The 23,823-nt window shown below is 46.5% G+C and overlaps 1 protein-coding gene across 2 annotated transcripts in view; it reads left to right on the top strand.

Moving 5' to 3' along the window:
• The window catches only part of MANBA (mannosidase beta), a 96,991-nt gene that overhangs the window by 17,955 nt on the left and 55,213 nt on the right, over positions 1 to 23,823 (top strand). For both annotated transcript variants that reach the window (XM_090031894.1, XM_090031895.1), the window contains exons 2-5: positions 6,790 to 6,884; positions 7,342 to 7,447; positions 14,845 to 15,015; positions 22,749 to 22,872. In XM_090031894.1, coding sequence (XP_089888020.1) covers positions 6,790 to 6,884; positions 7,342 to 7,447; positions 14,845 to 15,015; positions 22,749 to 22,872 — 496 coding nt within the window. The remainder of the gene's footprint in view (positions 1 to 6,789; positions 6,885 to 7,341; positions 7,448 to 14,844; positions 15,016 to 22,748; positions 22,873 to 23,823) is intronic.

Raw genomic sequence — 23,823 nt, 5'->3', positions numbered from 1 at the left:
GCCAGGTGGGCTGGGTCAGGACTGTGCAGCAATGGTCCCCACTGGTACCGTGATGCTGGGGCCTGGGACAGCTGGAAGGAACAGCTGCCACTTGGACTGCCTAGAAATGCAGTCCAACCATGGAACCGCCCCTGCCCTGCTGCATGCACAGGGGGTAGCAGGAGGCACCACGAGCGGGCAGTGCAGAGCAGGTGTGAGGTGTGCTGGAGTCGGGGCTGTGCCCATGGGTTCTGGCTTATCTGCTCTTCGTAGTTTCACAGTTTCATAGTTGGTAGGGTCAGAAGGAACCTGAGCAGATCATCAAGTCCGACTCCCTGCCATGGCAGGAAAGAGTACTGGGGTCAAACGACCCCAGCAAGGTGTACATCCAGCCAAAATGAACATGGGCTGGCAGTGTCATCAGCAAATTTGAACAGGGTGCTTTTTACCTCCTTGTCCAAGTCACTGATGAAGATGATGAACAGTGCAGGCCTGAGTACTGAGCTCTGGGGGACCCCACTGCCCACATCCCTCCAGGTCGGAAATGACCTGTCCACCACCACTCTTTGGGTGCGGCCCTCCAGCCAGTTGGCAACCCATTTGACTGTGTAGATGTCAATACTACAGCCCCCCATTTTTTAAATGATAACACGGTGAGAGACGGTGTCGAAGGCCTTCCAAAAGTCCAGAAAGTCTGCGTCCACTGCTACCCCTGCGTCTAAGGATTTTGTGACTTGGTCATAGAAGGCCACCAGGTTGGTCTGATAGGTCCTGCCTCTAATGAACCCATGTTGGTTGCCCCTAAGCATAACTTTGTGGACATGCGCCAGCGGAGGAGATCCAAGGTGGGGGTAGGGTGGGGCCGGGTGCTGTTGGCAGTGGCAGGGAGGCACCACAGGACACGTGAGCTCCAGGCTGTTGCAGGGCAGAGGTACATGCTGACCAGCTTAGGGGTGGGGGGGGCTCCCATGAATACCCCACCCTCCTCACAACCATACCCTCCCCCACACACAGTCACATACCCCACAAACACTTCACTTCCCCTACACACGCACCTCCATGCCTCTGGGAGGAACCTGGCTCAGTGATACGTGAACACACCCCACCACACGCTCTCATCCACATGCCTGCCACATACACACCTCATAGCCCCCACAAACCCCCCTTCCTACCCACCCACATCTGCACATACCCTCATACCCTCCCCTGCACCCCACATACACCCCCCACAGTCCCTCATAAACCCCAAAGCTCACCCACTCAAACCCTCCACAATATACAAGAATAAGATTTCATTTTGAGCTATTATGCAATCACCTCTATATACACCACACAAATGCACACAAATCAGGGCAAGAATATTTTTAAAAATAAAATTAAAATATGTTATTGTCAATGTTTGATTTTTAGTATATAATTTTTCCAGTTCCAAGATGGCAAACCCCCTTTGGAGTAAAAGGAGTATTTCTGGGGACAAGAGGAGGGACTTTAGGTGGCAAAGGTCAGGAGTTAGGGGGTGAGACTTCTGTTCCTAAGATGGTGACCAAGGGGTGAGACTACCCTTGCGGCCCTCGACAGCTCACCAAAACTTTAAGTGCCCCTCCAGCCAAAATGATTGCCCGTCCCTGGGTTAACTGGAGAAAAAATTGTGTTATCCTATGTGGTGATGTTATATGTGATTTACCACCCCCCTTTGATTAGTTTATAAGGGGCAAATCTGCCATGGCTTCTGTAAGTGATGGTGGGACACACTGTTTGCACCCGCTTTTCAAAATCTTGCATCTGCCCATGCATGTGTTGTAGGACAGAAGGCACATTTCAAGCTTAATACCAACTTTTTATGTTTAAGATGACTAAATTTTTTTAATAAAGGGAATAGGAAGAAATGGTAGGTGAGATCTTAATAATTTTCTCTTTAAGCCAGTTGAAGGATGACATTTGGACTGAGTCCTGTGTGCTGCTTTGGCATGCCTTAGGCTTCAGGGGTCAGCAAACTGCAGCTCATAAAGAGGTCTGATTTGGCCCTCAGAGGCCTAGTCTGGCATGGGGGATTGGTGGCCTAGAGCTGTACTATGCAGTTCTTCCCCTTTGCTGCAGAGCTTCTTCTCTGCCATGTCTGTGCTTACCTTTGCTGCAGAGGGATAGGGATTAATGGCAAGGGTAAGTGCAGGCAGCTGGCCACTCTGGGAAGTTGAGACTTGTGGTCTGTGGTGGGCCCTCAATTGCAAAGGAGGCCCATGCCAACAAAGGGCTGCTGACCCCTGCCTTGGGGGACCAAGGATTGCTTGTGTATGTGATGCACTTTCTGAGCAAAGACCGTATCTGGGAGGGTGTAGGGCAGGGAAGAAGAAAGAAAAGAAGTGGGAAAGAAAAAGGGAGGGAGAAAAGAGAAAGGAAACAAAAAAGGAAAAAGGAGAAAAAAGAAGAAGGAAAGAGAAAGGAGGAGGTGGAAGCTAAGTTGTGTGGATACATAGGTGACTTTTAAGCCCGATCTTTGCCTTGAACTGCAGCAGGGGCAGGAGCGTGGTGAGGACTGGATATGGGTTATGGAATTGGTCCCCCTGGATAGGGGACCAAGGATTAAATGCAAACAAAAGTATCCAAATGTTTAGCTTTGACTTTCATTAGCCATGAAAGGAGAAGAAAAATTAAAAACACAAAACGGAACACAAACAAATAATGGTTATTTCAGTTATAATTTCTCCTATTTAATACTCTGTTGAGATTTATGAGAAAATATCTTTTAAGAGTGTAACTGCTCATGGTGGGAACCAAAGTGACTTATAGAAAAAGAGTCTTGACTCGGTTTATAGAGGGTAAAGACTTTCATTTACGGGTGAATTTCATTTAAGTTTCATTTAAGCAGTAAATCCTGCTGTGGTTTATCATGAATAAACCATTTATCTTAATCTCTTCTACAGTTTCAAAGAATTTAATTAAGTCAGTTACTTAAAAGAAGGCATTCACAGAGTTAGTTTGAGATATGCAGACAAATGAATCTAAAGAATCTGACATTTGAATTAAATCCTCTATTACATTCTGTTGCTCAAAGATTATTTCAGGTCTCCTCCTTATAAATATATAAATGCAATTCCCAGTTTAACAGGGAAAGAAACTTAAAGAACCTGCTAGTGTCTTAGAAAGTGGACACTCATAAGAATTGAACAGCAGCAAAGTGTCACCTGTTAGGGGTGGGTTCATAATAGTTTTTGGTTAGGAACTGTAGGGCACAGAGGCATAGCAATCTTCTTGGGCAGAGGAGGGGGAAAATGCCAACTGTGGGGTGTGTGAGAGTGGTGGAAGAGTGGAGTATTACCTGCCCTGGCTCTTTGCACTTAGGTGGCAGCTGCTACTGCTGTGGCAGCTGCTGTAGCAGCATGAGCTTGAGGTGCTGCAGCTGGGTTGATGCAGACCTGCACTGTGAGCTCTCCAGGGGACTGCCCTGGTGCCTCACTTGCTTCCTCCCCATGCTACTGAGAGTGGAGCTATGTCCCCCTAAGTTGGCACCTGGGGCTACTGCCCTGTCCATTAGTTAACTAGTAACAATTGTTACTACTTACAGCAGCGGTTGTCAACTGGGGGTATGTGTACCCCTAGGAGCACTTAGAAAAGCCATAGAGGGTACAAAGAGGCAGGCAGGCAGGTGGGGATGGAGCGTGCCCTGGGACTCAGCAGCAGCGTCTCCCCTAGCGCCTTCCCATACTTTGCTTCTTACCCAGGAGAGGGGAAGGAGGTGCGTTGGGTGCCACTGGCCCCATATGGTGCACTGCAGTGCCTCCCTGCCCCCCACCTCAACTTGCTCTCTGTGTCCAGTCCCAGGACCACCAGCCCGCAGAGCTGCACGTGCGACCGACCATCAGAAAGTGGCATGTGGTGTGGCGGCAGCAGCAGCAGTGCGGGGCAGGGATGGATATGTGTGTCTGCATCTTTGTGTGTGTCTATGCGTCTGTCCCCTGCTTGCCCAGTGGCAGCAGGTGTCGCATGGCTCTTGGGGCAGCAGCAGTGGGGTGCAGAGTCCAGCCTGCAGCAGCAGTTGCCTCTTCCCCGCGCACAGATCTGGGGGGCATGTTCCCCCTGGGTCTCCGTCAGGGTGTGTGCAGCAGCAGGAGCCATCCCCTTCACCCAAGCCCCATGGATGAACTGCTCTTGTGGCTCCATCCTGTACTGTGCTTCAGCTGTGCGGTGCCTGCCCCAGCCCCAGCCCCACTCCCTCCCTTACCACGGGGCCTCGATTGCCTCCTTCCCCTCCCCCCCCTTAAAAAGAAGAGAAAAATATAAAGGGGTACACGAGCTGAAACTGCCTTACAGTAACATTTTGACATCCTGCTAAATCTTTGCAAGAAAATAAAATGAAAAAGAGCTTTACAATTTAGTTTTACCAACACATGTTGAAATTTTTACAGTGATGATAGCTGAGCTGGAAGGTTGGTTTGCCTCAGTGCTGAGTTATAGTTTCTTTAGTTTTCTTTTTTTATTACCCGTCTTTCCTGCTTGCTTACACAACTTAACTGGAGGAGCTATGGTGAGTGTTATGAAGTTGGTGTGAGCAGAGAGCTCTATTTCAGCTGGGGTGGGTGGGGGGGCATGGGTAGGTTTATTGTAATCTCTTTATGTACCTTCCAGGAAGAGACTGTTCTTTCTAGGTTGGCTGCATTTTAAATTATTTTTTGTGCTCTCTTATGTTCAGCACTCTGGTATCTTGGTCTCAGTATATTTTGTGTATGTGTAGACACACACACACACACACAAATATGGAAGTATGGTGCATTATGTATTAAACAACATATCTATAAAGACATGTATGCATGTGTAAACGCACAGTTTTACTTCAGATAGGTGTATTTATATCTGTAGGGGTGTACATATATATAGAGAGAGAGACAGACAGAGATATAGATAGATATGGATATCTGTGTGGTGTATGTATGTGTAAGTATAGGTATATCTAGATATTGGTATATACTATTATTATTTGGAGCTAAAGACTTTTAAGAAATATTTTATGGAAAATAAATCTTAAGAAACAAATCTTATGCATCAGTTTTCCAAAATATAGTTTAACAATTGCATATGAACTAAAATAAGATGGAAATTGTAAAGTTGTTTTTTAGAGGTTGCATAAAACATGTATGAAGGTTTTGTGTCCAAGGGTGTTATCATTCTTGACACTTAAACATGTCCTAGAATTATCAAAAGCAGAAACTTCCAGGGTTCTCTCTGATTAGCTTGAACATCTCATTTAATAACAACAACAAGCATGTGCTGCTATATTCTTTCTCTAAACAGGTGATATATAAAAATAATCGTACTTGGATATCTTTTAAAATTGAGGAAAGGCCTGTACAAGTTTCTAATGATGTAACATTAGAAGTTCAGTGCACATAAACTGGTTTCAGCCATTTTGAAAGCAGTTTAAGATAAACCCCAATGACAAAGTGACTGATAGCAAGAATGCAGGGCTATGCCCTATACTTTGCATGGGCCTGTCTATTCCTGGGGATCTTCCAAAGCATCTGGACTGTTTGACTCGCATATGGTTTTGGTATTCCTTGAGTGCTGTGGTTACAACCTGCTCCTTGACTAGGGCTGTGTATAAATTGGCTGGATCTAAAAAAAAAAAAATAACAATTCAAGATACCAGATAGATGTAAGAAGATCCTCTTCAAAGCAATTCAAGTCCAGAAGGACTATTAACATTTATACTGAAGCACAAGTTAAGGAGAAAAATTGAGTTGAAGCAGGAAAATAAAAAAGCCTGAACAAATATTCTGACATGCAGGCCCAATGTATTCTTGTCAGAAGCATTTTGAAATGTAGATGAGAATTATGATGCCACTGTGCTTTCTCTAGTGCTCTTTTTATGTTAGAAATCTGGTAAGATTGAGATTAACAGGGTCAGTGGCTGATAGTTTTATACTCTGAACATGGGAAGGATATTATCTTTAAACATGAGACTTTTATTGGCTTTGCACAGATGTAGATAGCTATACAAGGTGCACAGCAGTAGAGTGTCGGGTCCCCACGTGGTCCCTGTACTACCATACTGGGTCACCTTGACTAAGTTTATAGTACAGTATGACCCAATAGAAGGAAAGGATTCATTAGGCAAAAGGAAGGGGAAATGAGTTATGATGATTGGATTTTATTATTTTAAGTAAGTAGTGTGACTAAGAGGGAAATATACATGTGTTCTAGATAGAGTAATACTTCACATAACTGTCTTTTTGGAAGAATAATATAGCAGACCGTTTAAATTTTGCTCCACAAGCCAAATATGTTTCCTTTTCTTTTTGTCTGCCAAAATAAAATTTGTGTATTCTTACCACAGAAAGAATGATTGGCGAGGATCTCTGAAGATGTGACTGCTATACAATAGAGATTTGTCACTGTAGTCTATGACAGTTCTCAAAACCTCCTGGCCCTATAGTAGTCAGTCCTACTATTCTTTGTCATTGACAGTGGTTCTACTTTTCTCTTTCATGTTTTAAATTGCTACATTTTATTGAGGTTTTTACAGTATACAACAGAGCAGTTTTCCTAGTGAAAAGAGCAGGATTTGGCCCTTCGTACTTTAAACGTGAGAGAATACTGCAGGCAGGATTTCACCTATATAGTCAGTGTCAAACCATATCACTGCTGTTGCTTTCACATACTACTTCCAAAGCTGGGAGAAAAATATCAGAGCTCCTAAAGCTAACTAAAACAGGATGACTGGATTGTGCACTTGAAAAATATCTCAAAAAAAATACGCTCACTTAATGAACGCTGGCATAAATATAATTTTGTAACACTACTCCCTTCTTTTGTTAGGACCCTTACTACAGATTTAATGACCTTGCCTACAGATGGATCTGCCTGGATAACTGGACTTACAGCAGGACATTCGAAACTCCTTTTGATGTCAGGTATGTTAGAAAAATATATTTTGTTAAAATTAGTTCTTAACCACCATTTCTGCAGGGAAGATAGTAAAGTGGATTTTAAACTGCATGCTTGTTACCTTATGATGTAATAAATCAGGTTGCATAAGATAGTATGGCCATGAAGCAGTTTATTAGCATTTGGTGAGTTTCTTTTTCAAGACTTCCTGTGTGAAAATATATTTCTCAAATTGCCAACTGCCACATAACAGAGATGCACCCATCCATTTGCTACCTGTTGGACAATGGGAGGTTTTGCTTTATTGTGGGTGTATAAACTCATTTTAATTTGACTTGACAAACATGTAGCTACACTGACTCTTATGGAAGCTGTTAAAACAGCTGCTGGTCAAGACATTGGGGCATTCTCAGTATTTATATTGCAGGTGCTGTTAATTCAGAGTATCCTAGTAATTTCACATTCCTGTGTCATCTTCTGTAGCAAATGGCAGAAAGTGAATTTGGTTTTCGAGGGAGTAGATACAGTAGCACAAATCCTGGTCAATGATGTTACAGTTGGAAGAACAGACAACATGTTCAACAGATATGTGAGTAATTCAGTTATTTTTGAAGGTGCTTCTATTGCTGTTTCAAAGCACTTCTCTGCTAAGGAGTTTCAGTGTGTTTGACCTACACCAGGGGTTCTCAATCCCTGGGCTGCGCTTTGGTGCCAGGCCGTGGTGGGTCAGCTGCTGGTCCGCGGCACAGTTAGCTGTCAGATCAGAAGTGGCTGCAGACTGGCAAACCACAGCCTGCCAGAGCCAGCCAGAGAGGCTGCAGCTCAGTGTTTGGCCCAACCCCACCGCCCAGAGGGGGTGGGGGGTATCCTCACCTTTCTGCCAGCCGGAAATTCCGGCCATGGTCGGCTGTGATTGTTGGGCCATGGTTTGCCAGGCCGCAGGCATTTCTGGGCTGTGGTTTGCCGGGCTGCGGCATAAAAACTTTGAGAACCCCTGATCTAGACAAGCTTTGAGAACTAGACTTGATATGTGATGCACCTTGAAAATTTTTTCTTTGGTGAGAGAAGTTCAATACCAGACTTTTTGGCCAGATCCAGATGTGGAGGCACATGCAGTTTGTAGGGCTGCAAACCTCTTTGTGGCTCCACAAACCACATGTCTGGCATGTTAAAATGTGCCCCACACTGCAAATTTGCAGTGCAGGGACAAAGTTTGCTACCAGGAAATCCCTGTAGCAAAAGAACCCAAAAAACACTGTGGGGAAAAAAAGCACCACAGGATCATGTGCTGCCAAACTCAGAGGCTCAGTCCTCCCGGGCTGGCAGCCAGAGCATCTCTCCTTTAGTTCTGCTTCAGGTTCAGCATGCCAGGAGCTAGGCAAAGCAGGGAAACAGCAGTTTTCCCAAAGCAGAGCATTTTGCCTTGCATTAAAGTGCATGTGCAGGGGCATGCACAGCCGCAAGAAGTAGTGGTACAAATTTCTGCCGCTACTTTTTTTGTCACTGCAAGCACATGCTCCTGCATGTGGGTATGCCCCCTTTGGGGAAAAGTAGGTATATTTGGGCTTTCATCAGTATCAGAATTGGACCTTAAAACAAACATTTCATGATCTAAACCAGGATTTCTCAACTGATAGGACTCGGGTCACAGTGGCGAAACCAGAAGTGCTGTGGTGGGACTTCTGGTTTTGCTTTTGCACACTTTGGTTGTTCGGTGCTCCCCCCCACCTATTCGACTGGCCTCTGGGGACATTGGGCCCCCCCCCTCTTGGCGACTGATGGGACCAGGATTTATTGACCTTATGTAGGTGTAAAACTAAAAGAGCTTTCCCAAAAGCCTCAGTTCAGCTAATAATGAGTCAGTTTGTTACAGCTCCAAAAACCCTTAAATTTCAATCTGTTACATTACCTGTAAATCTGCTTACTAACAGGTATTATGATGCTGCTGATTTACATGTCAATTCTGAAGTGTAAGTACAAGCAGTGCGAAGCCTTTATAAATGTTTGCATGTTTTTTCTCCTTTTTATGTATAGTAGCTAATTCCCAGACCTTTGGATAACACAGAGTGTCTCTGGAGACTTAGTCTGTATCAGTATGGCAGGATTCGATTCTGAATGGTTACAGGCTTGATGTATTCAAACCAAATAATTTTGAAGCTTTTCACTGTAAACTTGTCCCTGCCTCAAGGAGCTTACAAATGAAATGGATAAAACAGACAGAGTGGAGAAAGGAAATTTAACTTCTACTATACAGCTGGAGAATTAAACTGGGAAGATCTCTCTATATCTTTTGACATTTCTTTCTGGCCTTAGAGAAATGAAGGTTTTATAATTGAGGCATGGCACTAGAACTCAGGACATATGGGGATTTTTTTCTGGCTCTGCCTGGCACTAAGTTAGATAGATCACTTAGCTTTTTTGTGTGTTGGCTTCCCCATCTGTCAAAAAGGAAGAATAATTCTCATCTCCATCACAGGACTGTTGTAGAGTTGTAATTAATTATACTTGAAAATCTTGGGACACGTTGCAGATGGCAGATGCCATACAGTTAGTATTATTTTGCATTTTTTTCTGCAAGTGCATTTTGGTGTGTTGCTATGTGCAACCAGCTTATGAAACAGCTTATAGTGTAAAAGCAGAATTAAACTGATTAGAATTGAATCTAAGTTTGCATGACTATAACTGTTCCCTTATTTACTAGCTCTGTCTTCGGGGGAAAAAAAAGTACCAGCACAACTACACTGAGGAAGCTGCTTTTGATACCATTGCTTTTGACCCGGCCACAGATGACTACAAAATATACTGTAGCTACTAATGGAGGGTGGCAAAAGCACTTGTTCTTTATAAAAATTCAAGAATGCATATCCAGTGTGCCACAAATGAATGTTATAGGAAAAACATTCATAACAATCCTTGAAACCTTTCTTTTACAAAGTGAGAGTAAACTGAAGGGCAGGGATAGCAACAGAGTGAGATTTTGAAACCGAACATGCATCCTGTACATCCACATGTGGAGACCTCCTTCATAATGCTATCTTATAGTGAGTCTTCAGTATCTTTGTTTTGGACAAGTATTGAGCTGTATCTGTGTATTTCAGAGAAGGGAATGGAGGGCATCAGAAGTTTATATGGGCCCCTCTAGACATGCAGGTAAAGATGTGATAGGAGCTGATGTACAATTCACACAGTTGTCCTTCCTGCCATGCCACATGTGCATGGCAGGAAGTATGATTGTGTGATTGCAATTTAGATCCTGTTATGCCTTACTGCTGGTTCAGGAGGAGCCCAGGATTGTGATCCTAGGCTCCCCCTGCACAAGCAAGTGTAGAAACTCCCGTATGCTTGTCAGCTGGGAGATCACTGCTAACCTGGTGTCCGAGCCACCAGGGTGTTCCAGATGCCTCTGCAACTGGGAGACTGTAGCTGACATGATGTCTCAGCTGCAGGGGGCATCCAGGCATTCCCAAGGCTGGGATGCTTTATCATCTGTGGTCTCCCAGTTGCAAGAGTGCCTGGCATGTATGATGTGTGCACCTGGTGGCTGGTGGGGCATGGCAGCACTGGCGGTGGTGGGAGCGTGGCAGTGACAGGAGCCTGGCGGTGGTGAGCAAGGAGCTCCTGCAGATGCTGCTGGCACTGTTGGCTGCAGGGAGGCAGGGTGGTACCAAGCGCCGATCAGGGGTTGGCGACCACCAGCAGTGACGGTCGGGGCAATTGTGGACCACCTGCAGATGTTGTTGGCAGTGCCGGTGATGGGGTGGCAAGCAGCGACTGCCTGCAGGCGCCGCAGACTATTTTTGTGAAAAACGGCTCTCTGCTAAATCAATTTGGTAGCTGCACAGACAGTGAAATTTTAGTCTGAAGGACTTTGGTATGAGTGAGCTCATTGAACTAGACCAGGGGTGCTCAACCTTGCCTGCAGGCCAAATGTGGCCTGTGGAGCCATTTTGCCTGGCCTGTGGGGATCCCCATGGGTCTGGAAATTTGGCAGTGGGGGAGCAGTTGCCATTAATATGGCCACCCTCTCCACTGCCAAATTTCCAAGCCCTGCATGTGCCCCCTTTCCTTGCAGAGCCAGTTTACACTTCCTACTCCCCCCACCTTGCCATTTCTGGATAGAGACTGGACCACACACCCTTCTCTCTGGGATGGGTTGGGGCTGGGCCATGCCCCATTTCCCCTGTGGGGCTGGGTTAGGGCTGGGCCATGCTCCCTTTCCCCTGTGGAGCCGGGTCAAGCTCCTTTGCTCTGTGGGGTCTCATTGGGGAAGGCTTGTACTCCTCTGCATGGCTGGGTGGTGCCTGCTGTACCTGCTGTGGGTGCTGGATTAGGACCACTGAACAAATCTGGCTTGTGGAGGGACCCAACACTGCCCATCCAGCCTACTAGACAAAAAGGTTGGACACCACTGAACTAAATTAAAGAGCAGGTTTCTGTTGGGGTTTTGGGTAGGAATGGGCAAGCAAAAAAGTAATCTCATATCCTAATCTTGCAAGCAGTTCTATACAAGTGAATCCATGCAGGGTCCCATTGACTTCAGTGGGACTCTGTGGGTGTGTCCATGCATGCAAGTATGTGTGCTTACAGAAACTCAAATAGTAGCCTGAATTTGTGTTGGCGATTTGTGCCTCAGAACACATGCCTGAATGTGCACTTTAGTTTGGGGTAAATTGTGCCATTTGGGGCAAACTGACTCTGCCCAGCTCTTCTTGGATCTTATAAAAAGCTACCCTGGCGAGCAGCTCAGGGCTACTTGTCCTCAGGAGCTTCTGAGGCCCAGCCTGTTGCTATCTGAGAATATCCCCCCTTTGCCAGCAGGACTGCTGCAGCAGCCCTGACCTAGAGTGGCCTCTGCACCCTCTTCCCACTGCAGCAGTCTGGCAGTGGGGGCTGCTGCCTGGCTGTGACCTGCTGCTACCTGTGACAGTATCTGCCTCATTGGACCTGCAGCCCCATGGCTGTGCACCTGCCAGGCCCAGATGGAGATTACACTGTCATCTGTGCTGTGGTACTAGCACTGCAGCAGAGCTTTCTGCACCTGTGGGCTGTGGCTGCACAGGTGGCCTTCGTACAGCACTACTGTCATGTCTTCCATTGCCCATGCTCTGGTCATCTGGGCAGCTATCACCCAGAAGATGTACACATTGCAGTGGCTCACTTTGAAATGTCAGAGCGTGATGACCTGACCATCTGGGGCTTCCAGCTGGGTCCCCAAGGCCAGTCTTGGACAGGCTTCTTTCCCCAGGTGCCACCACTTGCCTTGCCATCGGGGATCCTGGTTTTCTATGTTTAAAAATCCCAAAGTCTCTGATAACCCCCTCCCCTCAAATTCTCTTATTAAAAACTGCAAAATCCACTTTTTTCTGTGATTAAAATGAAACACCACTACACACACAAGTATCAGTTGAGCACAATGTTTTATTGATTATATTTACAATTTTAACACAATATGGAACCCTACCACTACCTCAGTTGTAATAAAATAAATTCTAAATGCCTATATATTTTGATATTTGTTTTGGCTTTTTTATCAGAGGAAATTAGATCTCCCTCTGACCCTTTTACTCACCAGAATGTGGGTCCAGCTGTGGCTGTTCCCACAGCTGTTTTGTGGCACTGAATAACACTGATATGCTGGTACTCTGCCCTTGCCTCTCACTCCGACTCCACAGCCCTGCCAGTGCGCCTCACTCCTGACTCTCAGCTCCTGCTTGCCCCCCACTCATTCCCTCCCAGTACCAGGACACAGGTCCAGCTGCAGCTGTCCCACCTACTGCTTTGTGGCTGTGAGCAGTGCCAGTCCTTGCTATTATGCTTCTTGCACCTGTCCCAGGCCTCACTGATCCCCATGTCCTCCCTTGGAAGCCCTTGACTGGGGCTTAGGGACTGGGTTGGGCAAGCTCCTTCCCTTCCAGGCCAGCCCTCCCTGCACAGGCTACCCTATGGGGCTCCAAGCCAAGCTCTGGCGACTGCTTCTACCTGAAGCCTCCGACTCCTGCCTCTGTATCTCTCGTGTTCATGCTCACTCACTTGTTCTCTCCACTTGCACTCTTGGCTTGCTCTCTGCGCTCTCTCTTTCTTTCTCTCTCTCTCTCTCCACTGTGGCCCATCACATACATGCACACAAACCCTGCTGTCACCTTAATTGCCCCCCTGTCCATCACCCACCTCTGCTGCCCCTTCTACCCCTCCTCCTGGCCCATCACACACCCCAAATAATTCCCAGGACCCGGAGCTCCCCCCAGACTGGGGTTGCATGTTCCAGTGGTAGTGCCGAGGCAGGGCAGGGCAGGGCTGCAGTGTGGCAGCTGCCCGTCCAGCCATGGCTCCCACCAACAGGTCCTGTCCTGTCTGCAACTGGGGATGCAGGGTGGGGTTTGTAAGGGGATGAATAGGGTTTATGGGTGGGGTGGGGTGGGGTCCCTTGTCACATGCTGCTCCCCCCTGGTGCATATCCCTCACTGGCAGCAGCAGCAGGCCTTCAGGGCACTTATAGCACATGGCAGGCAGAGGCCCCTGGTGGCATGTGGCTCTATCTGAGTCCTGGGGGCTGCACACAGCACATGGGCTGCACCAACCCAACCCACTGGCATGGCTGGCTCTGTGCCAGCACATGGAACTAACAGTGCCATAGGAAGGAGCCACATACCATCAGGGTGGGCCAGGACAGTTCTGTGCTTCCATGTGGGGCTTCCAGCACTCCCTTGCCTGGCTTGACAGCGCACGACTCCCTGTGGCTCCCAATCTGTGTGCCACTGGGCCGGGCTGGCTCTGTGCCATCATGTGTAGCTCCCTGCTGGAGTGCTGGAAGCCCAATGTGGAGGCACGAAGCCAGCCCAGCACGCTGGCGTGCAGACGAGAAGCCGTGGTGGGTCATATGCCATTGGGCCTAGTGGGCTTTGTGCCGTTAAGGCCGACTCCCCATTGGAGTGCTGGAAGCCCCATGTGGAGGCACGGAGCCAGCCTGAGCTAGCCTGATGGCATGCAGTTCCCACCTGCAGTGCCAGGAGCCCTGCATGGTGGCATGGAGCCAGCCCAGTCTGGTTCAGAGGCTTGCACCAGCAGGCTGGGCTGGCTCCATGCTGTCATATGCAGCTCCCAGGATTCAGCCAGAGCCACTTGCCGCCAGGGGGTTCTGCCTGCTATGAGCTATGAGTGCCCTGAGCGCTTGTTGCCTGCTGCTGTTGCTGCTGCGAGCCATGCTTTGCATTTATTTTCTCCAGCATATTGAGACTGCCTGCTGCCAGCCTGCTGCCTGCCACCTGCTGCTGCCACCGGTGGTGAGGGCTGTACCATGGGAGGGAGTGTGTGGTGGAGGCCCTCCCCCGCCACAACTTCACACCCCCATACTGAGGCAGCATGGTGGAGCAGGAGTGGGATGTAGCAGTCACGTAAAGACACTCTGGCTGGCTGCCACAGTATCTCCTTGGAGGACCCAGCCAACAGTTGCTTCTGGCCACACTCCAAGAGCACCCCCCATGCTACTTTATTCCAGTGCACTGGGGGAGGAGGGGGGTTGGGTTTTTTTTAATACTAGCATTCCCCGGTACCAAATTTAGAGTTCAGGTTGCAGATATGCAGCACAGAGAACATTTTGTCTTGTGTTTCTCTTGTGGTGGCTTCTGCGGTGTGTCAAGTTCCTTTGGGATACAACAGTGCACATGTGCGTTCTTGTGTGGATGCAGCCTATGTGGGGCAGGGTGATCTGCCCAGAAAGAACTACTCATAGGACTTCAATTTAGTGTGTCTTTTCTCTCTTCAGTCTGTGAAGTATTGCACTCTTGTCTTCCAGAACTTCAGCTTGTGAAGGCTGCAAACATATATCAAATAATAAAAGCAAGTCAACCCAACTAAAATAAAAAAATCTAAATAGTAACTAAAATATTAAGTAAAACTAAAATAAAAACAAAACATAGAGCAGGTAATATCTGTGTATGTCAAGCAATTAAACTCAAGTAATATGCTGTATTTTTCCCCCCAATGCAGAGCTTTGATATTACCAATGTGATCAAGAAGGTCAATTTTATCGAGGTCCGTTTCTTATCAGCCATTTCATATGCAGCTGAGAAAAGCAGATATCACAAAGCATACCGAGTACCTCCAGAGTGCCCTCCCCCAGTACAGAAAGGAGAATGTCATGTTAATTTCATCAGAAAGGTAAGAGAAGATTCCTTTGTCATGTGGCTTGAGAAGCAAGGAAAAGTATGATGTCATGTTATAGCAGATATATTTTAAACTTGCAGTGCCTTTTCATAACTAGGTATGGGCATGCATAAGTGCAGTTGCACTCCTCATTTTAGTCCTGCTCCACCCAAAGTTTAAACCCAGCTGTTTGGTAGTGGCAGCAGCATTTCTGTTTGGACTAGGGATGTGAAAGGTTACATAGTAAGTTTATACTGTTAATCCATTACAATTAATATTTAGCACCAGGCACAGTCTAGTGAAGAAGGGAAGGGGCACGGTGCCCCAGGAAGGCAGCTAGTTACAGCATGCAATTCTGCCTCTTTCTCCATGCAGCGTGCTGCTGCCTTTGGAAGGAGGGGGAGGGAGGGAGGGAGAGAGGACTAGTTGCAGCATGCCACTCCATCTCCTTCTCCCTTTCCCTGCAGCGCACCATCGGTTAAACAAGGAGGTGTCAAAAAGAAAGCGCACATACATGCATACACGTGCTAAGATGTGTTATTGCTTAACCATTTTACTGATATTGTTAGAAGAGTTTAAATGGGTAATTACTTAAATTATTTTACATTCCTAATTCAAGCAGGAGGAGGGAGTTAATTGAAGTCCTGGCTCATTATAATACACCTGATTCCTTCTAAACTCTCTGTTCCATTGTTGTTAATGATCAACTCTCCTTTTTAATAGTCTTTAATGGTTCAACTAATCAAGTTATCTTTTGTTCTGCAATTCTGCTGTCCGTTAACTGCTCCTGGTAATGTAACTCCTATTTCACAGTCCTGCAGACTGTTTTTAACTTTAGCCGAAAACATTAACTCAGGTATAGAAATAACTTTCAGGGAAGCATGGGATAGGTTGTCAAGATGCTCAAGAAGGCTTGATTTTGTTTTACGAATCTGAAAGAGATGTACCTTTAATGAGTGTGGGACTAAAGAAACAACAATTTGTGCTAGTGTCTTGTGTTTTTAAATACATAATATATGATATAGGAAATTAATGCACATTCCAGTAACATGTTGTTCTTGCTTCAATCTTAAACTGAATACTTTAGCCTGAGGACCCTAGCCAATTAGTAAAGTTTCCAGTTTCCTTTTAACTGGAGAAAAATGTGTGTTGTGATAATGCACTGCACTATTTGCACCCCACTTTTCAAAATCCTACATCAGCACGTGTATCTAGCTCATGTTTTCATAGGAAAACATCCTGTAGATCAACACTTTGAATGTATTAGAGGCATAAAAACCTAGGGTAGCTATATAATTTTTTTTAAAAGCAATCTTTGAAGAGATGTCAGGAACAAGACTGACAGTCAAAAGGGTGGGGGCAGAGAATAAGCAATCATTGTGATTTTATCCAGTGGGCCAGTTTAGGAGGGAATATTGACAATGGAGTGAGCTGTCATGAGAACCAGAGTTTATTGCCAAGACTATGAAAATCTCAGCCAAGCAGCTTTATGAGTGTTTGCCATTGTTCATGTGCTGTGCTATTTATACTGAACAGCTTTGGCATGTACTGAAAAATGAAAAGCATAGCTAATGCAGACCATACTTTTTTCTTATGGTGTCATGAAGCATGATATAAATATGTATTCGGTGAAAATTACAAACTAACATGAAGCTAGGATACCTGCATTTGAGTCTCGACTCACTCATAAATATGGCAGAACTTCTTTTGTTGATTTCCTAATTTTGAAAGGGCCTTGCAGTAAGAAGACACAATACTGAAAGTAATTTTCAGAATTATTTTCTTTTTTTATTGCTTGTTTGTGACAGCTTAAACATTTTTTCCTGTAAGTGACCCATGTACTGTAAAACAGCCTTCCCCAAACAACCCGACTAGAATTATTTTGATCTGTAACTAGAAATGATTTCCTCTAGAACATGTCAATGCAGAGGAATGGTGCCATGTTCCCCATAGAACTACCTATTTTTTCCTTTCTTCAGATAAAGACGTTGCCTCCAGTGTTATTATCCATCATATCGGAAAGCTGAGATGATTTCATAGATTTCATAGACATCAGGGCTGGAAGGGACCTCGAGAGATCATCGAGACCAGCCCCCTGCCCAAAGGGCAGGAAGTCGGCTGGGGTCATAGGATCCCAGCAAGATAAGCATCCAATTTAGTCTTGAAGGTGTTCAATGTAGGTGCTTGAACCACCTCCGCTGGCAGACTGTTCCAGACCTTGGGGGCTCGGACAGTAAAGAAATTCTTCCTTATGTCCAGCCTGAAACGGTCTTGCAGGAGTTTGTGACCGTTCGACCTCGTCATCCCTTGGGGCGCTCTGGTGAACAAACGTTCCCCCCGATCCTGGTGGTCACCCTTGATAAATTTTATAGGTGGCCATCAGATCACCCCTGAGCCTACGCTTTTCCAGGCTAAAGAGTCCCATGGCTCTCAGCCTGTCATCGTAAGATCTGTTTTCCTGACCTCTGATCATGCGCGTGGCTCTCCTCTGGACTCTCTCAAGCTTCTCCACATCCTTTTTGAATTGTGGAGCCCAAAACTGGACGCAGTACTCCAGCTGCGGCCTCACCAAGGCCGAGTACGAGGGGAGAATGACGTCCCAGGATTTGCTCGAGAAGCATCTATGGATGCAAGTCAGCATTTTGGTCGCTTTACTAGCCGCAGCATCGCATTGCAGGCTCATGTTCCTCTTGTGGTCAATGATGACCCCCAAGTCTTTTTCTTCTGTAGTGCTAACCAACGTAGCACTGCTGAGCCTATAAGGGTGCTGCAGGTTTTTCCTCCCAAGGTGGAGAACCTTGCATTTTTCGGTGTTAAACACCATGAGGTTCTCATCTGCCCATTTGCTGAGCTTGTCCAGGTCAGCCTGGATCACCCGCCTATCTTCTGGCGTGGATGCTTTGCCCCAAAGTTTGGTGTCATCAGCGAACTTGGCCAGTCCACTCCTAACTCCAATGTCCACATCGTTAATGAAGATGTTGAACAGTATGGGTCCCAGGACAGAGCCTTGAGGGACCCCACTGGTCACAGGGCACCACAATGAGTGACTGCCATCAATCACAACCCTCTGGGTCTGACCACGAAGCCAGTTTCCCAGCCAGCGGATCGTGGTGGAGCCAAGGCCACAACTGGGCAGTTTGGCCAAGAGGTGATCATGGGATACCAGATCAAAAGCTTTTTTGAAGTCAAGATATATGACATCAACCTCTTCTCCCTTGTCCAGGTGATAGGTCACCTGGTCATAGAAGGAAATGAGATTGGTCAAACAAGACCTACCCGCAACAAACCCATGCTGGCTATCCCTTAGGATGTTAGCCTGGGCCAGTCCCTCAAGGATGGCCTCCTTAATAAACTTTTCTAAGATCTTCCCCAGGATAGAAGTCAGGCTAATGGGCCTGTAGTTAGCCGGATCCACTCTCCTCCCTTCGTTGAGGATCGGCACCACATTGGCCTTCTTCCAGTCTTCGGGCACTACACCAGAGCGCCAGGAGTTTTCAAAGATCCGTGCCAGGGGCTGGGCTATGACGCTCGCCAGCTCCTTGAGTACCCTGGGGTGCAGGTTGTCAGGGCCAGCTGACTTGAAGGTATCCAGCTTCTCAAGGTGTTCCTTCACGAGGTCAGCATTGATGGAGGGTAGGGGATCCTCCTCACCCAGATTTCCCTGTCCCATAGCAGGCATGGGCATCCCATGTGACTGATGAAAGACTGACGCAAAGTACCTATTTAATAGGTTGGCTTTTTCCTGGGCGTCAGTTGTCAGTTGCCCCATCTGGTTTAGCAGGGGTCCAACATTGCCCTTGCTTTTCCTCCGGCTCCCCACATATCTGAAAAAGGACTTTTTGTTGTCCTTGATGCCTGAAGCTAGTTGGAGTTCAGTTGCAGCCTTGGCTTTCCTGGTTTGCTCCCTGCAGGACCGGACCAGCGCGGAGTAATCCTCCTTGGAGGTGAATCCCGTTCTCCATCCTTTGTAGGCTTTCCTTTTTAGCCACAGGAGGTCCGCTAGGTCCCTGGAGAGCCAGGAGGGCTGCTGTGCCTTCTTGCTGCCTTTCCTCTGTGTTGGAATAGATTTGGCTTGTGCATTGAGGATCGCTTCCTTGAGAAGCAACCACTCTTCTTGAACTCCCATCTCCCTGGGGTCATGGTCCCTGAGGGCCTGACCGACTATCCTCTTGAGCTTGTCAAAGTCGGCTTTTCTGAAGTCAAGGACTTCTGTGTTGCTGACTGACTTGCCAGCTTTATGGAGGATGGTGAAGGTGATCAGCTCGTGGTCGCTGTCACCCAGCTTCCCATCGATCACTAGGTCACCGATTAGGTCGTCCCCCGTAGCCAGTACCAGGTCGAGCAGTGCTTTGCCTCTCGTTGGCCCATAGACTTCTTGAGTCAGGTAGAGGTCATCCACGCACGAGAGAAAGCTTTGCGACCACTCAGATTTTGCTGAGTGATCTTCCCAGGAGATGCCCGGGTAATTGAAGTCACCCATGACAACCAAGGTCCTGGAGCAAGCGGCCTCAGTCAGTTCCCAGGCGAACTCCTGGTCAAGCTCAGGACTTTGAGTGGGAGCTCTGTAGTAGACTCCCACCGTTGTGTCCCCTGTGCCGTATTCCACACGAATTTTTACCCAGAGGGTCTCTAGCTGTCCATGCCAGTCGCCAACATCAGCTTGCAGGGACATGTAGCTTTCCTTCACATAAAGAGCTACAGCCCCGCCCCTTTTGTCAACACGATCCCTCCTGTACAGGGTATAGCCCTCTACACCCGTGGTCCAGTCATGGGTGGAGTCCCACCAGGTCTCCGTTATCCCAATGACATCATATTTCTTTGCACTGAGCAGGAGGACGAGCTCGTCCTGCTTGTTGCCCAGGCTCCTGGCATTAGTGTACAGGCAGGCAAGTGTGCCCTTGGGGGCTCTTGCCTTGCCCACAGATTGTGCCAGGGCTGGGGCAGGGGTGGTCTCCCTTAAGTGCCTTGGTCTGCTGGCTTTGCAAGGGATGCTCTGCAGGCCAGCAGTGGCAGTAGTCCCCCCATCCCCCAGCGGCCTTAGTTTAAAGCCCGGTGGAGCAGGTCAGCCAGCCTGGCTGAGAAGAGCCTCCTCCCCAGGGGAGAGAGGTGGAGGCCATCTCTTCCCAGCAGCTCGCTGCCTCTCTCTCCAAAGAGCGGGCTGTGGTCATGGAAGCCAAAGCCTTCCCGATGACACCAGCGCCGCAGTCTTTGGTTGACTGCATGGATCCTCCTCTCCCTCCTCAGCCCATAGCCCAAGACTGGGAGGATGGACGAAAACACCACCTGAGCTCCCAGACCCCTAAGCCCCGCTCCCAACTCCCTGTAGCGCCTCATGACCTGGCTGGGAGTGCTCCGAGCCGTGTCATTGGTGCCCATGTGAATAAGGAGCATGGGGTAGTGGTCTGTGGGCCGGAGGAGCTGCGGGATCCTCTCCTCAATGTCTCGGATGCGGGCCCCCGGGAAGCAGCAGACTTCCCGGGCTAAGGGGTCAGGGCAGCAGATTGCCCCCTCGGTCCCCCGCAGGATGGGGTCCCCCACAACAAACACCTTTCGCTTTGTCTTGGGGAGAGCGGGGGCAGTAGCTGCGGTTGAGCCTGGGTTGCCTGTGGGAGCTGGCAACTGAGCAGGCTCTGCCGGGGCTGCAAGAGGTGCGAACCTGTTGGTAAGCTCCAGCGAGGGAGGGGTCTTGGTGCGGCGGGCTTTAAGGCCCTTGACCACCTTGGTCCATGCCCCTGACTGGGCAGAGCAGGAGGTCCCAGAGTCCTCCTTAGTCGTGGAGAGAGACGGAGCTCTCCCGTGCGGCTCCCGGGGGAGAAAGGCCTGGCATGATGACTGTGATGAGGGCCACGGCAGAGTAAAGCACTAAGCTGTGAGCCCACTTTGAATACCATTGTTTTAGTTTCAATTTAATATTTAAGGAGGGGGGAAAGATCCTCTTATTTATAAGGAACATTAACTTAAATTTGGAGAGTTTAATTCTTCAGAGTCCATGTGTTATTTCCACTATGTTTCTTCAAAATAATGTGGTGACTTGGGGGAAGGAGCTTGAACAGCTGTAGTCCTATTTATAGAGTTGAAATTGCTTGGAGTGATTTTAAAACTTTACTGGGCTATATATTTATAGTCATAAGCCTTATGGAAAGTACCCTAGTGCTTTTCCTCAAAGGAGTTGCATGACTTGACTTGCAGATTACTCTAAACAGTTTTAAAGATGTTTTTCAATCCAGACATATGGGTACAACAGCAGAGCTGTCACACTTGAAAGTAAACAAACACCCTTGGACATTTTTAAAGTTAGCCTGCTTCTTGCCATTGGAAAGTATTGGGAAACCCTTTGTATGTCTGAGGTTCAACATGAAATATGGTAGACTAATTTGAATCTTAATGTGAGTCGTGTGGTCAAAGCCCCCAAGCTTTTGACTGAGAAAGGTACCTTTTAATGATTTGAGCATGTTCTTCTCATGGTTACTTACAATAACTTGCGAAATACAGGGAATTCTATTAATGAAACCTGACAATCAGTGATACAGTTTAAAAAAATTGGTCCCAATTACGGTAGTTTTCTAAGAACTAGTTGTCCCAGCTTTTAAACTTGAAATGGGTACAGTGCTTGCTTCCCAGAAGGAGGTTTTGTAACTTGATAGGCTGGCAAGCTGACTCCTGTGATGCATGGAATAGACTAGATTAGTGCAGTGTGGTTTGCCAAAATTAGTATGCCTCAGCTGTAAGTTATTAGTCTCTAAATTTAGAACTGTAGGTCACTGTACTAGACTCTTAACGAGATCCATTGTGTTTGCATTGGAAGCTGGGGTAAGGAAGGTTTGGAGGTCAGCTAATTAGAGGCCTTAAAGGGGCTCTGTCCATGAGGAATCTCTTCCATTTTTCAAAAATAAGTGAAAACAGGTCCAGGTATTAGCGCTGGCTAGGAGTATTTAATTCTGTCAGTTTCTGTGGTATTACAGTCACAGTTAGCTGTTTCTGAAACGCGTGTTTTCTTTGTTGCTGCCTGAAAGAACCACGCATGCAAACAATAGGCAAAAAACCTGTGAACCTGTGTATATACAAAGTGCACCAAACAAACATGGGGGTATTGGTCTAAGGACATAGGCAGACTAAGTTCTTTGGGTAAATGCAATATCTTTTATTAGACCAACTAAATAGTTGGAAAAATTGTTCTTTGCAAGCTTTCAGGCACAAACACCCCCTTCTTCAAACATTTGGGCATTCCACATATAATCTCTTCAGTTCATACTAATCTTAGATGGTGTTGGCAATAATACAGGAGGTAAAACCCTTTCAGATTCATGTGAAATTTAAGTTGACAGTTTCTCTTCAAATTATTACAAATACCTTTATCCATCAGTGTGTCATTCATTATTTTTATTGTTTTCATTTACAGTTAAAAGTTGAATTTTTTTTTTTTAGACCATGGATAAATTAGAATTGTTCTGAAAGCAACTGCTAGTTTTGCTGTTGCTCTTTTTTGCTACCATTCTTTTTAAAAACGACTCTTTTTAATACAAATTTTTCACTGTTTGAATTAATAGCTGAATTTAACCAAGGAGGAATAAAAACAGGTAGCATTTGTCCTTTTTTAAGTTACTAAGAACTGGAGTACCTTTTCTCGTTAGCATGCATTCATATATTATTTATGGACATTAGCTCACTTCTATAAAGGTCCTCTTTTTACCAGAAACATGTATCAGTATGTGCAGAATATAGTTATGATACATCTCTCTGCATTCCAGGAACAGTGTTCATTTAGTTGGGACTGGGGTCCTTCTTTTCCCACCCAAGGGATCTGGAAAGATGTTAGGATTGAAGCTTATAACATCTGTCACCTGATTTACTTCAGTTATGTCCCCAGCTATGGTAAGTGCTGATGATATTGTCCTTTGTTCGTGTTTCATTTGGGAAATGCAGCAGTTCTAGTTTGAATTGAGTTAGTTAGCAATTTGGGGAAGGGACTGTTTGTATATGTATGCCACCATGATAAAGGCCATATCTAACTTTATATTTGCTTGACACTACTCCACTATCAGTTATAATGAGGAAACTACTACAAGTCCAGAATGCAGAATTGTTTTTGTACAGAGCAACCAATGCATTTGTTTCATATAACAATACTTTTACCTCTGTTCTGTTTTGGAGAACAAATTTACATTAACATACTGCCTTACACCCTTTCATTTAAAGACGGACAGAAAAAGGCTGCTGTTGTTGGAGCTATCGTTCTTTGCAGAGTGAACAAACTTTCAATTGTTACATTTTCAAGACTCCAGATAGAGATTGAGACAGAAGAGCAACCATGCTGTTCAAGCATTATTTATCTGAAACTGCAGTTTGAGAGGATGTCCCACTGCATGTTGGCCACCTAGCCCACCTAAATGGTTTTCTTTTTTGGCTCAGACATGTGCTTGCCTTCCATTCATATTGAAGATGGTCAAAGCTGAGCAAAAGTAGTTTTCTATTTAAACTTCCTGCATGTGTCATATGTTCCACTGCAGACCACATGTATACTGTCCCCTGCTACAGGTTAAATGCATTTTCAGTGGAGTAGAGAATAGTGCATGTGCCCTTTGCAGTAGGTGCAGTTTCATCCCTTGGGAGTAAAGATATATGCATGAATAAAAGGTGAAGATATCACTTATAAAGCTTCCTGAAATAGCTCCGTGTCTCAGCCAGAATTCAGGTGACTGGAATTCTCACTGAAAGCCTCAGCATAGACACTGTAGACTCAAGTCAAGTTCAGATATATTAAGTGCTGCCTGATCCTTTCCACATCTTCACAACGCCATCTGCTGGTAGTCAAGGGCTGGCTTA

Source organism: Crocodylus siamensis, chromosome 2 (genome assembly GCF_052110815.1).
Source record: "Crocodylus siamensis isolate JL-2025a chromosome 2, ASM5211081v1, whole genome shotgun sequence".
NCBI classification, from domain to species: Eukaryota; Metazoa; Chordata; order Crocodylia; family Crocodylidae; genus Crocodylus; species Crocodylus siamensis.
The sequence above is the reverse complement of the archived record's forward strand: the minus strand, read 5'-3'. Positions and strand labels throughout refer to the sequence as shown.